Consider the following 17,822-nt stretch of genomic DNA (forward strand, 5'->3'; position numbering starts at 1 on the left):
CTTGTTTGACAACACACAAATTTTAAAAGGGGAGGAAAAATTTTTAAAAATTTTCCCTCCCCTCTCCTCCTCAACCTCTCTTTCAAAATGGGGAGGATTTGGAGGGAAATGGTAATATTTTGTCATGTTGTGACTATTATATTCATATTTTGTCATATTGTGACCATTATGTCTATATTTTGTCATATTGTGACCATTATACCCATATCTTAAATAAAATAAGAGCAAAATTGTCCATATTAAAATATTTTTCCCTCCCCTCCCCTCTGTTTTTATAAATCCAAACAAGATAATATTAAAATTTTTCTACTCTCCTCCCCTCCCTTCAATTAAAATCCCTCTCCTCCCCTCCTCTCATTGAGCCAAATATACCCTAAGTTCCAAAGTGTTGAATTAATAATAGTTAGGTCTCTGAAAATTTTGTTTAAATGAATTAATTGCAAATATCAATTCTGACAATTGCAAACAGGAACATCAATGCTACCTCGTCCAATGATTAATATAAGACTTTATTTGATTTTTATTTTGATTTTAAATATAAGATTCCAATCCATTTTATCTCTCATATTTATGTATTTTTTCTCAAGGTATTCTTCTAATAATGGTAGTTCTAACCAATATACTTGATTAACAAAGATATTTGAATAAAGACAATATTTATTTATTACAAATAATTAACTCATCTTATTTTCTTAATTTACTTAAATTAGTCAATATTTAGGATTGGAGATAGTAGTAAATTAAGAGCTACATTTAAAACTTAAATTCCTTATTTGACGAGTCCTCGTGCATATCAAAGACTTTCTTCTGTAGTAGTTGAATTGCATCAGAGGAACTATCTGCAGAGAAAAATGACGTAAATAAAATAATTAATATCACTTTTAATTTATGAAATTTTGATCTTATTTTATTTTTTTTAGAATTGAAATTTGAAATCAACAATTTTGGTCTCTGAAACAAATCAACAATCTTGTGACATGTTCCAAGAATAAAAAAATTTTAGGTGGACCAAAATGAAGTCAATTTTTACAAAACAAAACTACTTATTTTAAATTTCAGAAATTAAAATCAAAACGAAACAGATTAAAAATAATATCAACCCTAAATAAATACCGCAAAAATACATGATCTAATTACTGGAGCGAGCTTATTATTTTTGCTGATATTTTTGTTTTGCTTGAATTTCCTTAAATTAACTCACACCCGTAAGTTAAATATAGATCTAAAATGTTACTATCACCTGTCTTTAATATAAGACCCAATCAAATAATTTAAAAATATTAAAAATTTTAATAAATTACTTAACTATGACTTATATTATATGATCTCTCTAAAATACTTTCGTATATTATTAGATTATATACTAATTTTGTAAGAGTGATAGATTGGTTTAAAAAATGATAAATATTAATACTTTAAGGTAATTTATTAAATTTTTTAATTTTTTCAAATAATTCAATTATGTCTTAACAATATTAATTTACTTTAATAAAATAATTCTATTAATATTATGTATCAAAAAAAAATTCTATTGTACTACCTCCGGTCCTTATTATAAGACCCCATTTGACTTTTTGTTTGGTCCTAATTATAAGACCCAAATCCATTTTGTCTCTCATATTTATGCATTTTTTTCCAAGATAATCATTCTAATAATGATAGTTCTAGCCAATATACTTAATTAGCAAGGATATTTTAGGAATGACAACACTTATTTATTACAAATAACTAACTTAACTTATTTTTTTAATTTCCTCAAATAAATCAACTGAGTCTTATAATTAGGATCGAGGTAGTATATATTTTAAGACTTTGTTCCTTATCTATGGAGAAAGTTAAGCCCAATCCATCATAAGGCACTTGGCCCATCCAGCCATCCTGGACCTCCACAAGCTTTTGTTTGTTTCTTTTATGTGGGGAGAGGACCTTTGGCGTTGTTGCCTTGGGCTGTAACTTTCGAGGATGACTAGCTCGGCGTCGATTCGTCGATGGCTTCGGCTTGTAGCAAAAAGGCAAGGGGGACATCTATTCCGTCTATCAGGTTAGCTATTAATTCCAACATTCGAAACCCTTCTTCCTTCCTTCAGATCAGTCACCATTTCTGCTACTCCTGCGGTAATTCTACCTTTACTCCCCTTCTGCCATCCTTCTTTACCGGGTTTCAATTTCGTTTTCATTTTGGTTCTTTCTCTGCTTTAGATTTAACAATGCATGTATCCTGTATGAATTTCTAACTTTTTTCGCCGGCAGCGCTGCGCCGGAACTAGGCTTCCTGCGGTCAATGTTCCCATTTCACGGCGCAGTTGCGGTGGCCGGGGTGACGTCTTGTTTGAGCACAATGTCTAGGAGTTGTTGACCGCTTTCTCATGGTACTTTCTGCTGCACCTCTTCCGGCCTCTAATAATTTCACTTCGAAGAATTCCGCTAATAATTTAATTTCGATTTTTTTTTTGGACTGGGGTTAGTAGCTTTCTCGCTTTATTCGATACTATGCTCTCACGGGCTAGTATCGAGTAAGCAATCTTTTTCCATGAACAACAAAAGAGCAATGCATGACAGGAAGGCATAAAGAATAATGGTTACGTTTGGTACTGAGTATTAAAAATAAGGGATAAGTACTGGGATTAGGATTGAAAACATATGTTAATTTCTTATCACATGGAATTAGACAATCCCATATAGACAGGATTGGAGAATATCACCTCTCCCCTCATGGTGTTTCCCAATCCCACATCCCAAGTATATGCAATTACTCATACTAAACATCTTTTTAATATAGTTTTATACTTTTAATCTCAATCTCCATTTCTCATTTTTAATGCTTCGTACCAAATGGGACCAATAAGCTTTGCCCGCTGATTCTCAAACAAAATAATCCATTTTTGTTTGTTATCAAGTGATGGGCCAGTTTAAGCTTGTTTGTTTGTTTGCTGATAATTATAATTTATGATCCCTACTTTTAATTTTCATGTAAACCCATCTCGTGAACCTCTATACAGTCTGGCTTCACATGACACACCTAAAACAAAGAGAACTTTTGATGCTATACTAAACTAATGCAAAATATTTCTAACACATGACTACGAACTCTATAAATTAACATTCATACAAGAGAGCATGATGAACTAGACCTAGCCAATTCACTACTTTTGAGTTCTAACTGGTTGAGGATAGTATGGCTCAGACTAGTGGCAAAGCTTTGGTCCAGTGGCTGGTGGCAGCTCTGCTCATTGCCTTGTTGTGTGTTGCCCAGGCTGTTGTGATATGTAACGTGGAAACATCTAGGCTGAACTTGTGCCGTGCAGCAATTACTGGGAGATACCCACCACCGCCCTCTAGGAGATGTTGTGCAGTCATTAAGCAGGCCAATCTGCCCTGTCTTTGCAGTTACAAGTCTCTATTGCCTGCAGCTGGAATCGACCCCAAAAATGCCTTGGCCTTGCCTGGTAAATGTGGGCTGAGAACACCTCGTAGATGCTGAGGTATTCATCTCAACTTTGAATGAATTTTAATATATGAATGTCATGAGTACCATATCGTGGATCCTTACAAGTGTTTTATGATTTATAAGTTAAGGGGCTCTGTATCCTAATAGGTTAGGCTAGTTTTTTGGGATTAAACTTTTTCTTTAGACTTGTGTTCATAACAAATTCAAAAGTGCTTTTATTTTGAGTCTGATTTTCACGGAGAGGGTTGCCCATGGAGGATTTTGACTCACAAGAAGCTGGGTAAAGAGCCATGGTGTGGACCAATTGTGGACGTAAGCTCTTGAAAGGGGTCTGTTGTTATGGGACTCAATTTGGAGAGTCTCACAAGTATTGTGTGATTTATAAGTCAAGGATTCTCTTTCTTAATAGGCTTGTCTTTTGGAATTAGACTCTTTTTTTGACTTGTGTTCATAACAATGGACGACTTTGGATTTATATTTGGTAGTTGGTATTTGGTAATATATGTTTTGGATTGGACGCTTTGGTAACTGAATATTCCTTGTTGTTGCAGCAAAGTGAACCAACTCTTGAAGAGTCACCACATCCCATCGCAGGCAAACTCTTGGTTTGCCTTCATGTCTTTCATTGACTCTGCTGGAAAGGCTTTTGAATAAGCATTTTGTGCCTCCCAAATAAACAATTAATGCATCTGTACTTATTGCCTTCATCACATGTGTCTGCAAGCAAAAGTTGATGCATGAGTGTCATGTCCCTTTCGTATTGTATAATTCCACTCAGGAGTTGTTGGAAAGCAATTTAAAAGTTTCACTATCTTATTATCTATTTCTGCATATATATGCTAGAATGAGAGTGCAAAATGTATTCCACTTACTTTTAAAAAATAAAATTCATTAAAATATCCTCTCTCTTCCCCCCCCCCTCTCTCCATTTTTCTAGGAGCAAAATGACTGTGAATGTAGGTTTAATTGACAAGAATTAGCTGGAAAAAAAATTATATTACGTGAACTATTTTGTTTAGATTCGACAATGTTTAAATTTGAATCAACAAAATCGAATAGTAAATAATTAATTGTAGCGAAATAAATAAATTAACAAGAATGTTAAAAGCATTTTCTTTTCTTTCTTAGCTTGTATTTTCCCGTGTGTTAAAAATATCCAAACGAGACGTTCAATTAGTTAAAATTGAAGGAGGAGAAGAAAAAAAAAATTAAAGAAGTTAAAATTGCATTAGCCACCAGTTAAGTTATATCATGAATGAGAGATAAATAAGAATCAGAATAATATCTTGTGTAATTTTAGGACAAAATCTAGATTTAGATATGGTAATTAATAAAAAAGAAGCATTTCAACGCAAATCCTTAACAAATTTCCTCTATTTTTAACAGTGAAACACAGGAAACTCAGAAAGAGACAGAAATCTTAGAATTGGTAGGCAGGCATATTCATTAATATCTCTCTATCTCAGTTGGAAAAAACAACAAACGAATTGACGAAATTCCCTGTCAACGAAGAACAAGAAGAAGAAGACTGGTAGGAAACACCAAGAAGGTTAGGTCAGTTTTGTATCGGAACCACACGACAAAGGAAGAAAGACGAGTAATAACCACCGCGTGCGTAGAAGCAGCTATACTTTCTGGCTTCTTCATTCATTTTCGACCAGAAATTCCAGGACCCATTATTATTAATATATATAAACGAAGCCCTCTTTGAGATTGGAAGAAATTTAAAAAACAAAAAAAAGGGAAATTTTGGAATGGAGATGTCAAGTGGAGGAGGAGGAATGAGCAGTGCGATAGAAGATGTGATAATAATGGGAGGATTGATCGGAGTGCAATTTGTGTATGCCGGCAACGCTGTGCTTATGAGTTTTCTTATGGCTTTGGGTCTCACCCCTCTCACCCTCGTCATTTTCACTTCCTTCGCCACCTTCCTTGTTCTTCTACCCTTTTCCCTCTACTTTGAAAGGTCTCTTATATATTCCATTTTCTCTATATGATTTCTCTCTCTCTCTCTCTCTCTCTATATATATATATATATAAGTTCCTGAGATGTTGTGGGTATCTGTTGTTGCAGGACTAAATGGCCCAGAAAATTCAGTCTCAAGTTTGTTATCCAGCTATTGGTGCTTTCGTTTGGAGGGTAAGAGAAAGTGTTTTTTTTTTTTTTAATTAAATGAACCATCGACATGTTAATTGATTATATGAAGAAAGTTTCATGGAGGCAAAAGGGGTTTTTGAATTCAAATGTTCAATCCCAGTGTTACTGATCTAAAGAATTGATGAACAACCTTCCCTTTCTTATATTTCTCTCTTTAGCAACAAGTTAATTATTATTAGCTTAATTACCCGCTTTATAATCGGAGACATACGCATGTTAATTTCAGGTTGAAGTTAGCAAACAAGAAAGAAATAAACCAATTAGATTTAGGATTGTTGGTGGATAAATAAAGTTAGCTTCTTGCTCCCATGTTAATCAATTCCATTCCTCTCATAAGACCATAAGTAGCAGTTCCAACTATAGCTCATCTCGATTATTTCCAAATGATAGTCCACTACAGGGAGTGGTGGTACTAATCAATCTAAGGTAAAGGTGTAAATTTTTTTTCTGAGAGTTTTCACGCACAAGCATAGGATACCTGAAAATTTTTTTTGGATGTAAATTTGTCTTAAAAATTTAAAATTATAACAATAGAGCTCACTAGTGTTAAAAATGTTAAGAATCAGCATCACTATTTCAACGATAAAGGGTAATATTGTTATGATTTTAAATTTTTAGGATAAATTTGTATCTAAAAGGTTTCTGGACCCAGTACTCATAAGTGAAAACTTCAAAAGATAAATTCACCGTAACCTGTTAATGTAATGAAAGTGGTATTGTATTATCTTAGGATTACGGATACCGAACATTACAGAATGAGCAATCCTTGGACAAATCCCCAATGCCCGCCTCATACCAAAGAGGGCCTTAAAGTGCCTCAAATGACAAGGCGCCTACAATAACAATTATGAAATCAATAAATAATTACATCATTGGTTTGAAAATTGTGAGACTTTCACTGCACAGAATTCATTTGTTCTTTGATGTTGATTGAATATTGTAAGTTAATAACTACTCTTCCAGTCATAAATATAAGACTCATTTTATAGTGTAATTTACACTACAAAAAGAATCTTATATTTAGAACCGGAGGAGTACTAATTATGTTATGTTAGACCAAAATGAATTCAATTTCCACATAAAGATTAATTGTTTAGAATTTTCAATGAGTATCTATGTACTTAATTTCTGATATGAATTGGTGGGTGTAGGGTAACTTTGTTCCAGTCGTTATTCCTGAGAGGAATCAATCTAACTTCGCCAGCAATGGGAACTGCCATGCCCAACCTTGCCCCAGGTCTTATCTTTATCATCGCATGGACTTTTGGGTAATATATATGAAATGCTTTTTTTCCCCCCTCTTTTTAAATTAATATGTCAAAACGATATTTTAATAAGGTCTAGTTAAATTGCATGCAAAAACTTTTAGAATTTTAATACAGGTGAAAAAAATTGCACGCATCTATTTCTTTGAACTTTGGATCACAGGAATATAAATATAATTTCCGTTTTTTTCCTAATTAAATAATTAAATTGTGCAGATAAATTTTCTGTGATTTGATATTAATTACCGATTGATATATATTCAAGCTTGCTATAACATAAATAGTAATAGGCTTTCTAGAGTAATTTTATTTTGAAAAAAATAATCTAGAGGTCGTTATTACACCATTTTTAAATCATGTCCTTGTCGCTTATTTTGTTTAAATTGGACCCTAAATAGTTGTTTTTTTTAATAGCAGAAGACCCTAATAGTTTGATAGAGATTTATCCTTGAGAAAAAATAACCTGTTAATTTTAATTTATAAAATTAACATTCATGTACTTTATGGGATTTCTTTCATTCTATTTAGGGAAAAAGATAATAAAATATCATGAAAATTACTGAAAGATAAATCAATATGCGTGAATTTCAAAATTTCAATTTAAACCCTTTGTACTATTTTAAAATTTTCAAATCTTGCAAAATTATGCAAATGTCTTCCACTATTTTTTTGAAAATATTACCACCTCAACACTTTTAGCCTGTTTCTGGCCGCTAGAGTTCTGGTACCTGTGACCTTGCCACTGGGCTGCTGTTGGAAATGGAACTCTAACAACATGTCACCAAAACTCCAGTGACTAGTTGCTGGAGTTTTAGTGACTATTTTTTCTTATATATTGACTACTTTTTTAGCTATTAACTATATTTATTTTTAGAGTTTCGATGACTACTTTTATTTAGCTACTAACTACTCAAGCATGGCGATTGACTACTTTCATTTTTAAAAATTTGGTAACTGCTCTTATTTAGTTATTGACTACTCTAGTTTTGCTATTGATTACTTTTGTTTTGAAAATTCAAAAAATACATTAAGTGTTATTGGAGATCTAATGACTAACTTTTGTTTAGTTATTTACTACTTTTGTGTAATCAATAGCTTTACAAAAGTAGTCACTGAAAATTTAAAAATAAAAGTAGTCAATAGTAAAAATAGAATAGTCAATAGTCTTATAAAAGTAGTCACTAGGAATACAAGCAATGTTGTCATTTCATAATATTTTAAAATTCTAAAATAATACGAGGAATCTTATTTGAGATTTTGAAATTCATCCACTCTAGTTTGTCTTGTAGCATTTTTAGGGTATTTTAATGTCTTTTTTTCTTCTATTTAACAACCCTTGCATTTCTATAAACAGAATTTTACAAATTCTAGAAATTAAAATTATCAAATCAAATAATAAGTACCCAGTTTGAATAAAATAAACTATAGGGACTTGATTTAAAATTGAGATAAAATATAAGAATATTTGGATTAATTATTTTTTAAAATTTGTATTTAATTAATTTGCGTGCTGTTTTGCTCACAGAACGTGACAATTAAAAACATACCTACATTGGGCCCAAAAACAATGAAGAAAGAGGAAGAAAGAAATATGCATGTTTCCACATGATCTATCGTTGGAAAAAATAATCTAACCATAATTAGAAATTTATGTATCTTATACGAACATAAAATGAAGTTTAAATACGTTCTTGTGTCTACAAATATACAAGTTGTGTTGGAAAATTAACTTAAAAAAAGTTAAGGTGCAAATTTGTCTTGAAAGTTTTCACTTAGAAGTGCTAGGCATTATTTTAAAAAAATTTTAGTGTAAATTTTTCCTAAAAATTTAAAATCATGGCAATTTTGCTTTTTGTCCCTCTATCATTAAAAAAATAGCATTGACTGTTAAAATAGTAATATTGACGGTTAATATTTTTAAAAATGAGACAAAAATACTATAATTTTAAATTTTTGGAGCAAATTTATACTCAAAAAGATTTTCAGGTAACCAGCACTCTTAAGCGAAAAATTTTGGGATAAATTTACAACTTAACTCTTAAAAAAAATTAAATTATTTATAAATCGTAAGTAATATGACAGATTTCTCTGATAATACTGTGTACATTGTGAAGAGAGAAGTACGTAATGTTAAAAAAGAAGTTAATTAATTTTGGATGATGATGTGGCAGGTTAGAGAAAGTGGACCTAAGTTGTACGTATAGTAAAGTGAAGATTATAGGGACGATGGTGTGCATGATAGGAGCTTTCACGATGAGCATAATGCAAAGCGTAACGCCTCATGCAGCCACAGCCACGGACACACAGTCTTCTCAGTCACCACATACTCACAATCCCACCTTTGACTCTGACAAAATCATTGGTTCTCTCTACCTCATGGCTGCTGTCTTCATGTTATCCTGCACTATTGTCCTTCAGGTATCAATTCCTTCCAAAAATTTATCCATTTGTTTCAAATAACAAGTTAAACACAAATGCATTTTATACTAATACTTCTAAAAAAAATTTAGTATTTGCAAGTCAAAATTTTATGACATGTTTTGCTATATATATATATATATATATATATATATATGGTTAAGATGCGAATTTGTTCTGAAAGTTTAAAATTGTAATAATATTTAAATTATTATTAAAATATTGACATTGGCCATTAATATTTTTAATGATAAATAGTAAATTGATACGATTTTATTCTTTTGGAACAAATTTGTACCTGAAAAAACTTCATAATGCTCAGTGCTCCTGAGTAAATATTCCGAGGATAAATGTATATTAATTCACCCTTTGACCAGAATATCATAGTTTTTAGGATCAAGGTGTAATTTTGCCTCCAGAAATTTTCACATAGGAGTTGTGGGTATCAAAGGTTTTTTGTTGGATCAGCATTACCCTAGAAGTGTTAACAATGTTAATGGTAAGCAGTAGTTTTTAAAGGATCAGGGCGATTTTACTTCTTTTTTTAATACTTTTGGGATGATATCGATCCAAAGAAAATTTCTGAATACCCACAATTCCTATGTGAAAGCTTCAAGAGCAAAATTGGACTTTAGCCCTAGTTTTTAGAGGCTAGATTGATTAAATGATTGAGCGCAAACGTATATGCAGGCGTTTACATTGGGAGATTTCCCAGCACCCATGACGTTAAGTGCATTGACGTCCCTGTTAGGAGCCATAACCACCATCATTGCTCAGTTGCTTGAGCAGCGCTCTTTTGACGCTTCCTCCTTTGTCAACTTTGGAGCCCTCGCCTCTTATTCTTTGCTGGTATTTTATTCCTTTAGTTTTCTCACTCACTCATTGTACATATTACTTTATAACACACACACACACACACACATTATTAGTTAGTAATGAAATGGGAAATAATAATGCAGTCAGGTGGGTTGGGTGGAATATGCCTAAGCTTCAATGGATGGGCTCTTAAGAAGAGAGGTCCTGTCTTGGTCTCTATGTTCAGCCCTGTTGCTACTGTCTGCTCCCTCCTCTCTTCTCTTACTCTTGGCTATTCCACTAATCTTGGAAGGTGTGTGTACACACACACACACACACACACACCCCTACCTCATCCATTATTTTTTTACTTCTTTTTCTTTTGATCAATAACAATAATGGTGTATTAATTATATATTAATGCTGCATGCAGCATTGCGGGGATGTTTCTGATGTTCACGGGGCTCTACTTTGTGCTGTGGGCAAAAGGAAAAGAAGGTTACGCTAACTTTGATTTTGGCTCAGAGAGTGAGTTTGATGCAGAGAAGCCTCTCCTTAGTTGATTTCTTTTCTTTTCTCAACAAGTAATGTAGTGACCGAACGACGTACACTACTTTTTATCATATCCATCCTTAGCTGTATATATTCATATATGTAGAGCCACATTAAGATTGCAGACTCTAGCTTATTGTACGTACAGTGTATATATCTAGGTAGGTAAAAGGATGATTGAGATAGAAAGTACCCACGTTTTAGATTTGTTTTGTTTTGCAGAAACATAAAAGGATGATCTCACCGACGTACGTACGATATACAAGTTTCTTGCATTTGGAAGGGATTGCAACTTTACAGCTAGAAAACCCATTTGAGTTAACACTCAATTCGCTACTTTAAAAATGATATGAAGCGCAGAAGATCGATCTTGTTGTTCATTGTTCATACCATTTAATCTGTTAATCCGTCTTGCAACCTCATCACCAAAATCAACGTAGGGTTGGCATACATGTGTAGGAGTTTCTAACCTTTGTTTTTGGAGGGGGGTTAATTTGTCTTGGTTAGGTTAGTTACGTTCCTTAACAATATCACCCAAGCTAAGTGTGGTGATAAGAATTTTATTATATATACTCATTTATAATTATAATTTTTCAGAGTAGCTGGGCCTCTATGCTTTTTTAAATTTATGGTCCGGTCAAAACATATGAAGCCATCTTTACAGTCAAATTTTTATGTACCATTAACTCTAGGTTTTACATGTAAATTTGTCCAGAAAATTTTACGCAAGAACTCTGGGTATTTAGAAATTTTTTGAGTGTGTTTTCTTAAAAATATATACACTCCTTCGGTCCTTAATATGGGACCCAATTGTTGAGTTAGTTTTGGTTCTAAATATAAAACTCATTTCTCATATTTATCAATTTTATCTAAATTACCCCTATAGATACTCCTTTAACCATAATCAAGTTGAAGAGAAATAGGGATATTAAGAAAGATGATTATGATATTTTAGAAAAAAATATGTCACATTTCTTATAATTAACTAACTTATCTAACTTCTTTAATCTAATCAAATTAGTTAAATGAGTCTTATATTAAGGACCGGAGGAGTATAAAAAAATCCCTATACATATAATTCTTCGTTAGCATTTTATAGAGGATCATTGTAATCTTACAAACATGTGGAAACTATAATCAATATCAAAAGTATAAAATTTCTAACAAATTTCACAAATCATTAATTGTAATACAGCTAATTCTTTATACGCATGCAATGCATAAAATCCAACTTTTTACACAGAAGCACAGCATACATACAAATCAGAATTTAGACACCATACATATGTGCCAAATGATATAAGAATAATAATGTTTTTTAAGTAGTAGCAAAAGGAGATATTACCCTAAGGTACCATCTGGTATGAAACATTAAAAATGAGGGACAGGGATTGGGATTGGGATCGAGAAAATAGTATTTAACATGAGAGATTATTTATTACATGGGATTAGATAAACTCATATATGTGGGATTAGAGAATACCATGAGAGGAAGTGGTATTTTCCAATCCTACTTCCATAGATTTACTTAATTCCATGTAACAATTAATTACTCATGCTAAAGACTTTTTTAATGATCTTTTCAATTGCAATCTTAATTCTTATTCCTTATTTTTAATGCTTCGTACTAAACAGGACCTAAGAGCTTGTTGGAATGAGGGAAACAGAGGAATGGAGAGGGAATGAAAACTCTTAATAAGTTTAATTCAAAAAATTAGAAAAGTGAGATTAAAATTTTTGAAGTTAATTTTGCTTGCTCTTTTATCTTATATATTCTGTTTATTAAAATTTTACGACCCTACTTTTCTAATTTTTCAAATCAAGCTCGTTGAAATTTTTCTTCTCCTCCTTTTTCCTCCAATTCCCCCCTATCAAACATAGGGTAATGCAAATGAGAGAAAAGGTTAGAGAGAGAGAGAGAGATGAGATTGGGCAAGGACACAGATCGGGCATAGGCTGACCCGGAATAATGATTCGGAGCAGGTGATGTGTGAAGGAGCTTTTGGTTTTGGACGTCCCTAATGTGGCATCTCGTGTTTGGGAGTGGCTTTCTTTGGTTGCCAATAGGTCAGAGCAACGGGCGGGTTGGGCAGCCTGGCCCCAAACCCGCAGCCCGCCCGTTTATGCATTAACGAGTACGGGGTGGCCCGTACCCGTACATAACCCGTTTAAGCCCGTCCCTAAACGGGCTGGGTTAAGTGGGCGGCTTAAACGGGTTATGGGGAACCCGTTTAACAATCAGGGCTGTTCAGGGGTTGTTCGCACTTCGCATTCAAAAATGAAAATAGATGAAAATTATAGTACCATTAATCAAAATCTAAACTCCATAGTCCATACAATCAGAAACCATCACAGATTTCTAATGTTCAAGGGTTCAAGCTTCAAAAGAGGACAATCACAAATATAAAATTGTAAAGGATTAATCATCATCACCACCATAATCATGAGCTTCTCCTTCAGAGTTACTTGAGGAAGTGGCTGTACTTGGAACCAATGACTCTTACTCTACAAATAACAAAACAAATTAAAAAAAATCAACTCATTAATATTTAATAACAAGATAAAACAATATAAATTGAAAATATTGTTGAAGGTTAAAATACCAGTAACGACATTTGCACTCCCAATAAAATTATCTAGTTCAAGGTCATTGAGTCTTGGAGTATTACTGCATAGCCAATTTTGAGCACATATGAGTGCCTCAACCATCTTTGCAGATAAAGAGCTCCTGAAATTATCCAGTATTCGACCCCCAGTACTGAAAACTGATTCAGAAGATACTGTAGAGACTGGTGCAGCCAACAAGTCACGTGCCATTACACTCAAAACTCTATACTTGGGAGCATTCACTTTCCACCATGCCAAGACATCAAATTTTGGATCACGAAAACCACCTAAATCTGCTTGAAGGTATTCATCTACTTCAGAAATTTTCTCTGCATTAACAACGGTGTCTGCAGTGGCCAGGAACTTTTGAAATGTAGAATCAGTATCATCATGAAAAAACATGTCAATGTCATCATCCCCAGTTCCAACACTATCATGGACTTGCTGTTGATCCGCTGTTGATTGAGATTTAGATGCTTCACCATGATCAAGCTCAGCAACACTAGCAAAATAGTGATCATACAATCGATACAAGACATCCATAGTCTTTTTCAACATGGCTTCTCGCTTTGTAGGTTCAGGAAAAAGGTCTTCAAAAGCAATTTTGATATATGTCATCTTGAATCTAGGATCAAGGATCACTGCTATGATCAACAACGGATTCATTTTTTCTGCTTTTCCCCAGTACTTATCATACTTTGTCTGCATTCTCCTTGCCATGTCACTCAAGAGAGAGTACTCACTAGCTGCACTTCGATGAAGGTGAGTCTGAATTGCAACTATATGCTGAAAGCATGTGCTTGTTGTTACAAAATTTGATCCAGAAAATTTGAGGGTCTTAGTGTAGAACAACCTCAAAAACACAAGAAACTCTTTAGCCACACTCCAATCATATGCAGTAGGTGGTTCAGCTGTGGCCCTTCCTAATGTTGTGTCAATGACATCAGCATCATCATCTTCATCATCATAACTTAAGACAACACCCTGTTGGTTTGAAAACAGTTTAACCTTTTTCTTAAAGTAATCCTTGTAATCTTCATCTTCTTCTTCCATCCTATCAAAGACTTTGATGAACTTGACAGCATTTTCTAACATCAGATAAGTTGAATTCCACCTAATCACATGACAAATAAGAAATAAACAATTAAGAATTATCAAGTGAAACTTGACATAATATGAAAATAATACAATTATAGTGCAAATAATACCTCGTGGGGCAATCCAAAGTCAGCAAACTCTTTGAATCAATTTTTTCCTTTTCAACAAGATCCTTGAACCTCTGTAGCCTAGCTGGAGAAGATCTAACAAATTTAATTGCATGCCGAATAAGTTCAATAGACTTATTCATTTCCTTTAGACCTTCACCAACAATCAGATTCAAAATATGAGCTGCACACCGCATTTGTAAAAACTCTCCATCACATATTAGACCATTCCAACTCTTCAATCGTTTCTTCAAATAGGCAATTGCAGTGTCATTAGAAGAAGCATTATCAACTGTAATTGTGAAGACTTTTTCAATGCCCCAATTGAATAAACAATCCTCAATTTGCTTGCCAATTGTATCCCCTTTGTGATTTTCAATGACACAGAAATTTAAAATCCTTTTTTGTAAAGTCCAATTCTCATCAATCCAATGTGCAGTCAAACACATATAGTTGGAGTTTTGTATTGAAGTCCAACAATCAGTGGTAAGGGACACACGGCATTTAGATCGCTTGAAATATCTTTTCAAACGTTTTGCTTCCTCCAAATACAATTGGTAGCAATCCCTGGCAATTGTCCATCGTGAAGGTATCTGAAACCTAGGTTCAAACTCTTGCAAAAGTTCTTTTAGACCCTCTCCTTCCAAAACTCGAAAAGGCAATTCATCCTTTATGATGAACCTTGCAAGAGCCTTTCTACATCTTTCTTGGTTGAACAAGCGATACGATTGAGATGATTGAGAAGACATAGCAGTCAACATGGTTTGTGACTTGCTTGCTTTGTTTGGGTTCTTGGGACACTTTTCAAAATGCCGCCACAACTGTTTTGTCCCAGTTTTAGTTGGATGACTTGCATAATCTATGCCACAATAATTACACTTCGCCCTATGTTTCCCTTTGGTTTGGGTTAATGGCAATCTTGTAAAATGATTCCAAATATCAGATGTTAGCCGCCTTTTCCTCTTCGTTGGTGGTGCTACTTCTTCAGCATCTTGTCTCTCATTATTATTTTTAGCATGTTGAACAACAGTACTTGGGTTTTCAGTTGGACCTTCCACACTTTCCTCTACAACAGTCTTAGCTTTGATATTGTCTTGTTGACTTTGTGCCATTCTTCAATTTCCTTCTCAATCCAAATCAAATTTAACAACAATAATAATAGGAGAAATAAAAATAATAACAGACTAACAATGTGCACATGCATGTCAGTCTTATATATTGCAAATGCGGTGTGCACACAAATTGTTTCAATAACAGACTAACAGTTATATATAACATCAGGATTATGCTTTATCTTGTTAATAACATCTAAAAGCTGATCAAATCCTTTGCCAATTGCCAGAGTAGTCCGCATACATATCAGTATACCAAATGACAAGATTAGCATATTAGAGAAATTGCCAGAGTAGTCCGCATACATATCAGAGAAATTGCAACTTAGCATGACAAGATTATTAGCTAATCATTGCAGTTAAATACTTAAATCTATTGGCAACAAATGCACTCATACATATAGCATATAATAACAGCAGACAGCCAAAAAATCCACTAGCCTAAGCCTAGTCGAGTTGGGAGGCAGAGATAGCCAGACAGCAAATCTAACTAGTAACAACTAACTACTAAGTATTATTTCTTCAATTACCGAGTGAGAGGCTGTGTGACTGCGATCGAGTTGGGACTTGGGAGGCAGGGACTAGTGCGGTGACGGTGATCCTTTGTGAGAGATCGAGCTGCCGAGCTGGCCAGCTGGGAGCCTGGAATCGACGAGAGAGACTGAAAGATCAGCAGCAGAGCAAGTGGGTGTGGGGAGAGCCGGAGAGGTGAGGCTGTGCAGTGGAGAATGCCAGAATGGAGACCGAGTAGATTCAGTTGGGACTTGGGAGTTCGGTCTGTGACTTCAGGACATGGAATTGGAGACAGAGACACCGAGTGAGAGTCACCGAGGAGCCGAGGACTCGAGGTCGACTGGAGTCTGGAGTTGGAGACAGACACCAAGGGTGAGCGGCGAGCGAGTGAGTGACCGTCTGACCGAGGCGAGGAGGAGGCGACTGGTGAGGACTCGAGGGGATCACCGGATCAGGGGAGACAGAGACCGAGTGACGGTGAGTGGTGATCGACTCGAGGAGAGACGAGATTTATATTAGAGATCAGATTCAGGGCGAGGATTCGAGGTCGACTCGAGGGGATCAGCCGATCAGGATTGAGGATTTAGTGATTCACTCAGGCTCAGCTCAGCGGGAGTCCAGGAAGCGGGAGTGCGGGAGGCCGGGAGCCGGGAGAGTCGGGAGCGAAGACGAGATTAGAGAGTGAAGGCGTGAAGCGGTTCAGAGTTCAGACCAGTAGACCACACTCCACAGACATTCAGATTGAGATTTCAGACTCTCAGTCTTTCTTTCACACCAGAGGCGGAGTGGAGCAGAGACGGACACGGTACACGCCTACACGGACACTCATTTGGACTAGGCTTTCAACTATTGGACTGCAGGACTGGTTTTCTTCAATTTAAAAAAAAAAATTAAATGGGCGGGTATGGGTAGCCCGTGACTGTGCCCGTAGCCCGCCCATTTAATTTGTAAACCCGCCCGTTTATTTTCTTTTTTGGGCAGGCCTAAACGGGCCCAATTTCACCGGGTTGCGGGCCGGTGGCCGGGTTTCGGGTTACATGCTCAGCCCTAGTTGCCAAAGCCCTAATAAAATGTTTCTGTTTTATGTTTAACTATTAAAGAAAAGAAAAGGAACTGAAGCAGCGGAAGAAGCCAATTAAGGAAGTTGAAGAATGAGCAAGCAAGAAGAGAAAATAGATGATGATGATGATTATTATTTGTGTTGGGAAAAGAGATTCCACCGAAAAAGGAAAGGTGGAAAGAGAGAGGGACACTTGATTAAGGGGGAACACGAATCACAGCTTGACATTCACCATCCTCCCTCTTCTCACTTTATTTTATTAGAAACCTATAATCTGTTCATCATTTTAATCCTCATAGACCTTTTTTGCTTTCCTCCTCAACTTTGGATATGGCACTATTACAGTCACCAATTTACCTTTTGCAGAAGATCCAAGCATAGAGCGCTGGATTAGCAGCCTTCGCCCTTTGCCCCCTTTTCTTTCTTGGTCAACAAGATTGGATTGGCTTTCGATAATACTACGAAAAGAGTCTTATACTTAGGACCGGAGGAGTATTATATTTTTGGTGCTTGTGGGCATTATATACAGTTTAAATTTACAATATATGCTGGTTTAATAAATGTTCAAATCCATGCTAAAATGATACAATTTCACTTTTTATTTAGTTTTTAAAAAAATTAAATCTATATAATTTTGACTCAACGCAATTCAATTTTTGAAGTTTAACTCATCAATTTCTTAAATTTTA

General features: G+C 34.8%; 3 protein-coding genes across 4 annotated transcripts; 2 read left to right on the plus strand and 1 right to left on the minus strand.

Moving 5' to 3' along the window:
- The first annotated feature begins 2,866 nt into the window (after positions 1-2,866).
- Positions 2,867-3,483, plus strand: LOC114711574 (putative lipid-transfer protein DIR1). The gene has a single exon (XM_028895989.1). It carries the CDS (start codon positions 3,176-3,178, stop codon positions 3,479-3,481), a length of 306 nt encoding a protein of 101 aa, XP_028751822.1. The 5' UTR covers positions 2,867-3,175; the 3' UTR covers positions 3,482-3,483.
- Positions 3,484-5,201: 1,718 nt separating this feature from the next.
- On the plus strand, positions 5,202-11,237 carry LOC114711575 (WAT1-related protein At5g47470). Of its 2 annotated transcripts, XM_028895991.1 has the most exons (8): positions 5,202-5,414; positions 5,523-5,588; positions 6,758-6,874; positions 9,043-9,289; positions 9,980-10,138; positions 10,249-10,397; positions 10,518-10,612; positions 10,859-11,237. In XM_028895991.1, exons 1-8 carry the CDS (start codon positions 5,203-5,205, stop codon positions 10,864-10,866), a joined length of 1,053 nt encoding a protein of 350 aa, XP_028751824.1. In that variant the 5' UTR covers position 5,202; the 3' UTR covers positions 10,867-11,237. The 2 variants fall into 2 exon arrangements, with proteins under 2 accessions (XP_028751824.1, XP_028751823.1); XM_028895990.1 differs by lacking the exon at positions 10,859-11,237 and having other exon boundaries at positions 10,518-10,851.
- Positions 11,238-13,055: 1,818 nt separating this feature from the next.
- On the minus strand, positions 13,056-15,560 carry LOC114711578 (zinc finger BED domain-containing protein RICESLEEPER 1-like). Its single transcript, XM_028895995.1, has 3 exons — positions 14,452-15,560; positions 13,240-14,357; positions 13,056-13,114 (listed from the first exon to the last, which is right to left on the minus strand). The coding sequence occupies exons 1-3, from the start codon at positions 15,558-15,560 to the stop codon at positions 13,056-13,058; spliced, it is 2,286 nt and encodes a 761-aa protein (XP_028751828.1).
- Between the last annotated feature and the right edge of the window lie 2,262 nt (positions 15,561-17,822).

Source organism: Neltuma alba, unplaced genomic scaffold (genome assembly GCF_004799145.2).
Source record: "Neltuma alba isolate B1F8T4 unplaced genomic scaffold, ASM479914v2 tig00011299_pilon, whole genome shotgun sequence".
Lineage (NCBI taxonomy): Eukaryota > Viridiplantae > Streptophyta > Magnoliopsida > Fabales > Fabaceae > Neltuma > Neltuma alba.

Bases quoted from the DNA above. Each gene is read 5' to 3' on its own strand.
- LOC114711574 (XM_028895989.1), top strand. From the start codon at position 3,176: ATGGCTCAGACTAGTGGCAAAGCTTTGGTCCAGTGGCTGGTGGCAGCT.
- LOC114711575 (XM_028895990.1), top strand. From the start codon at position 5,203: ATGGAGATGTCAAGTGGAGGAGGAGGAATGAGCAGTGCGATAGAAGAT. The intron at 5,589-6,757 runs GTAAGAGAAAGT...TGGTGGGTGTAG, and splicing joins TTGGTGCTTTCGTTTGGAGG to GGTAACTTTGTTCCAGTCGT. The intron at 6,875-9,042 runs GTAATATATATG...ATGATGTGGCAG, and splicing joins ATCATCGCATGGACTTTTGG to GTTAGAGAAAGTGGACCTAA.
- LOC114711578 (XM_028895995.1), bottom strand. From the start codon at position 15,560: ATGGCACAAAGTCAACAAGACAATATCAAAGCTAAGACTGTTGTAGAG. The intron at 14,358-14,451 runs GTATTATTTGCA...TCATGTGATTAG, and splicing joins ACTTTGGATTGCCCCACGAG to GTGGAATTCAACTTATCTGA. The intron at 13,115-13,239 runs GTATTTTAACCT...TTCCAAGTACAG, and splicing joins GAGTGCAAATGTCGTTACTG to CCACTTCCTCAAGTAACTCT.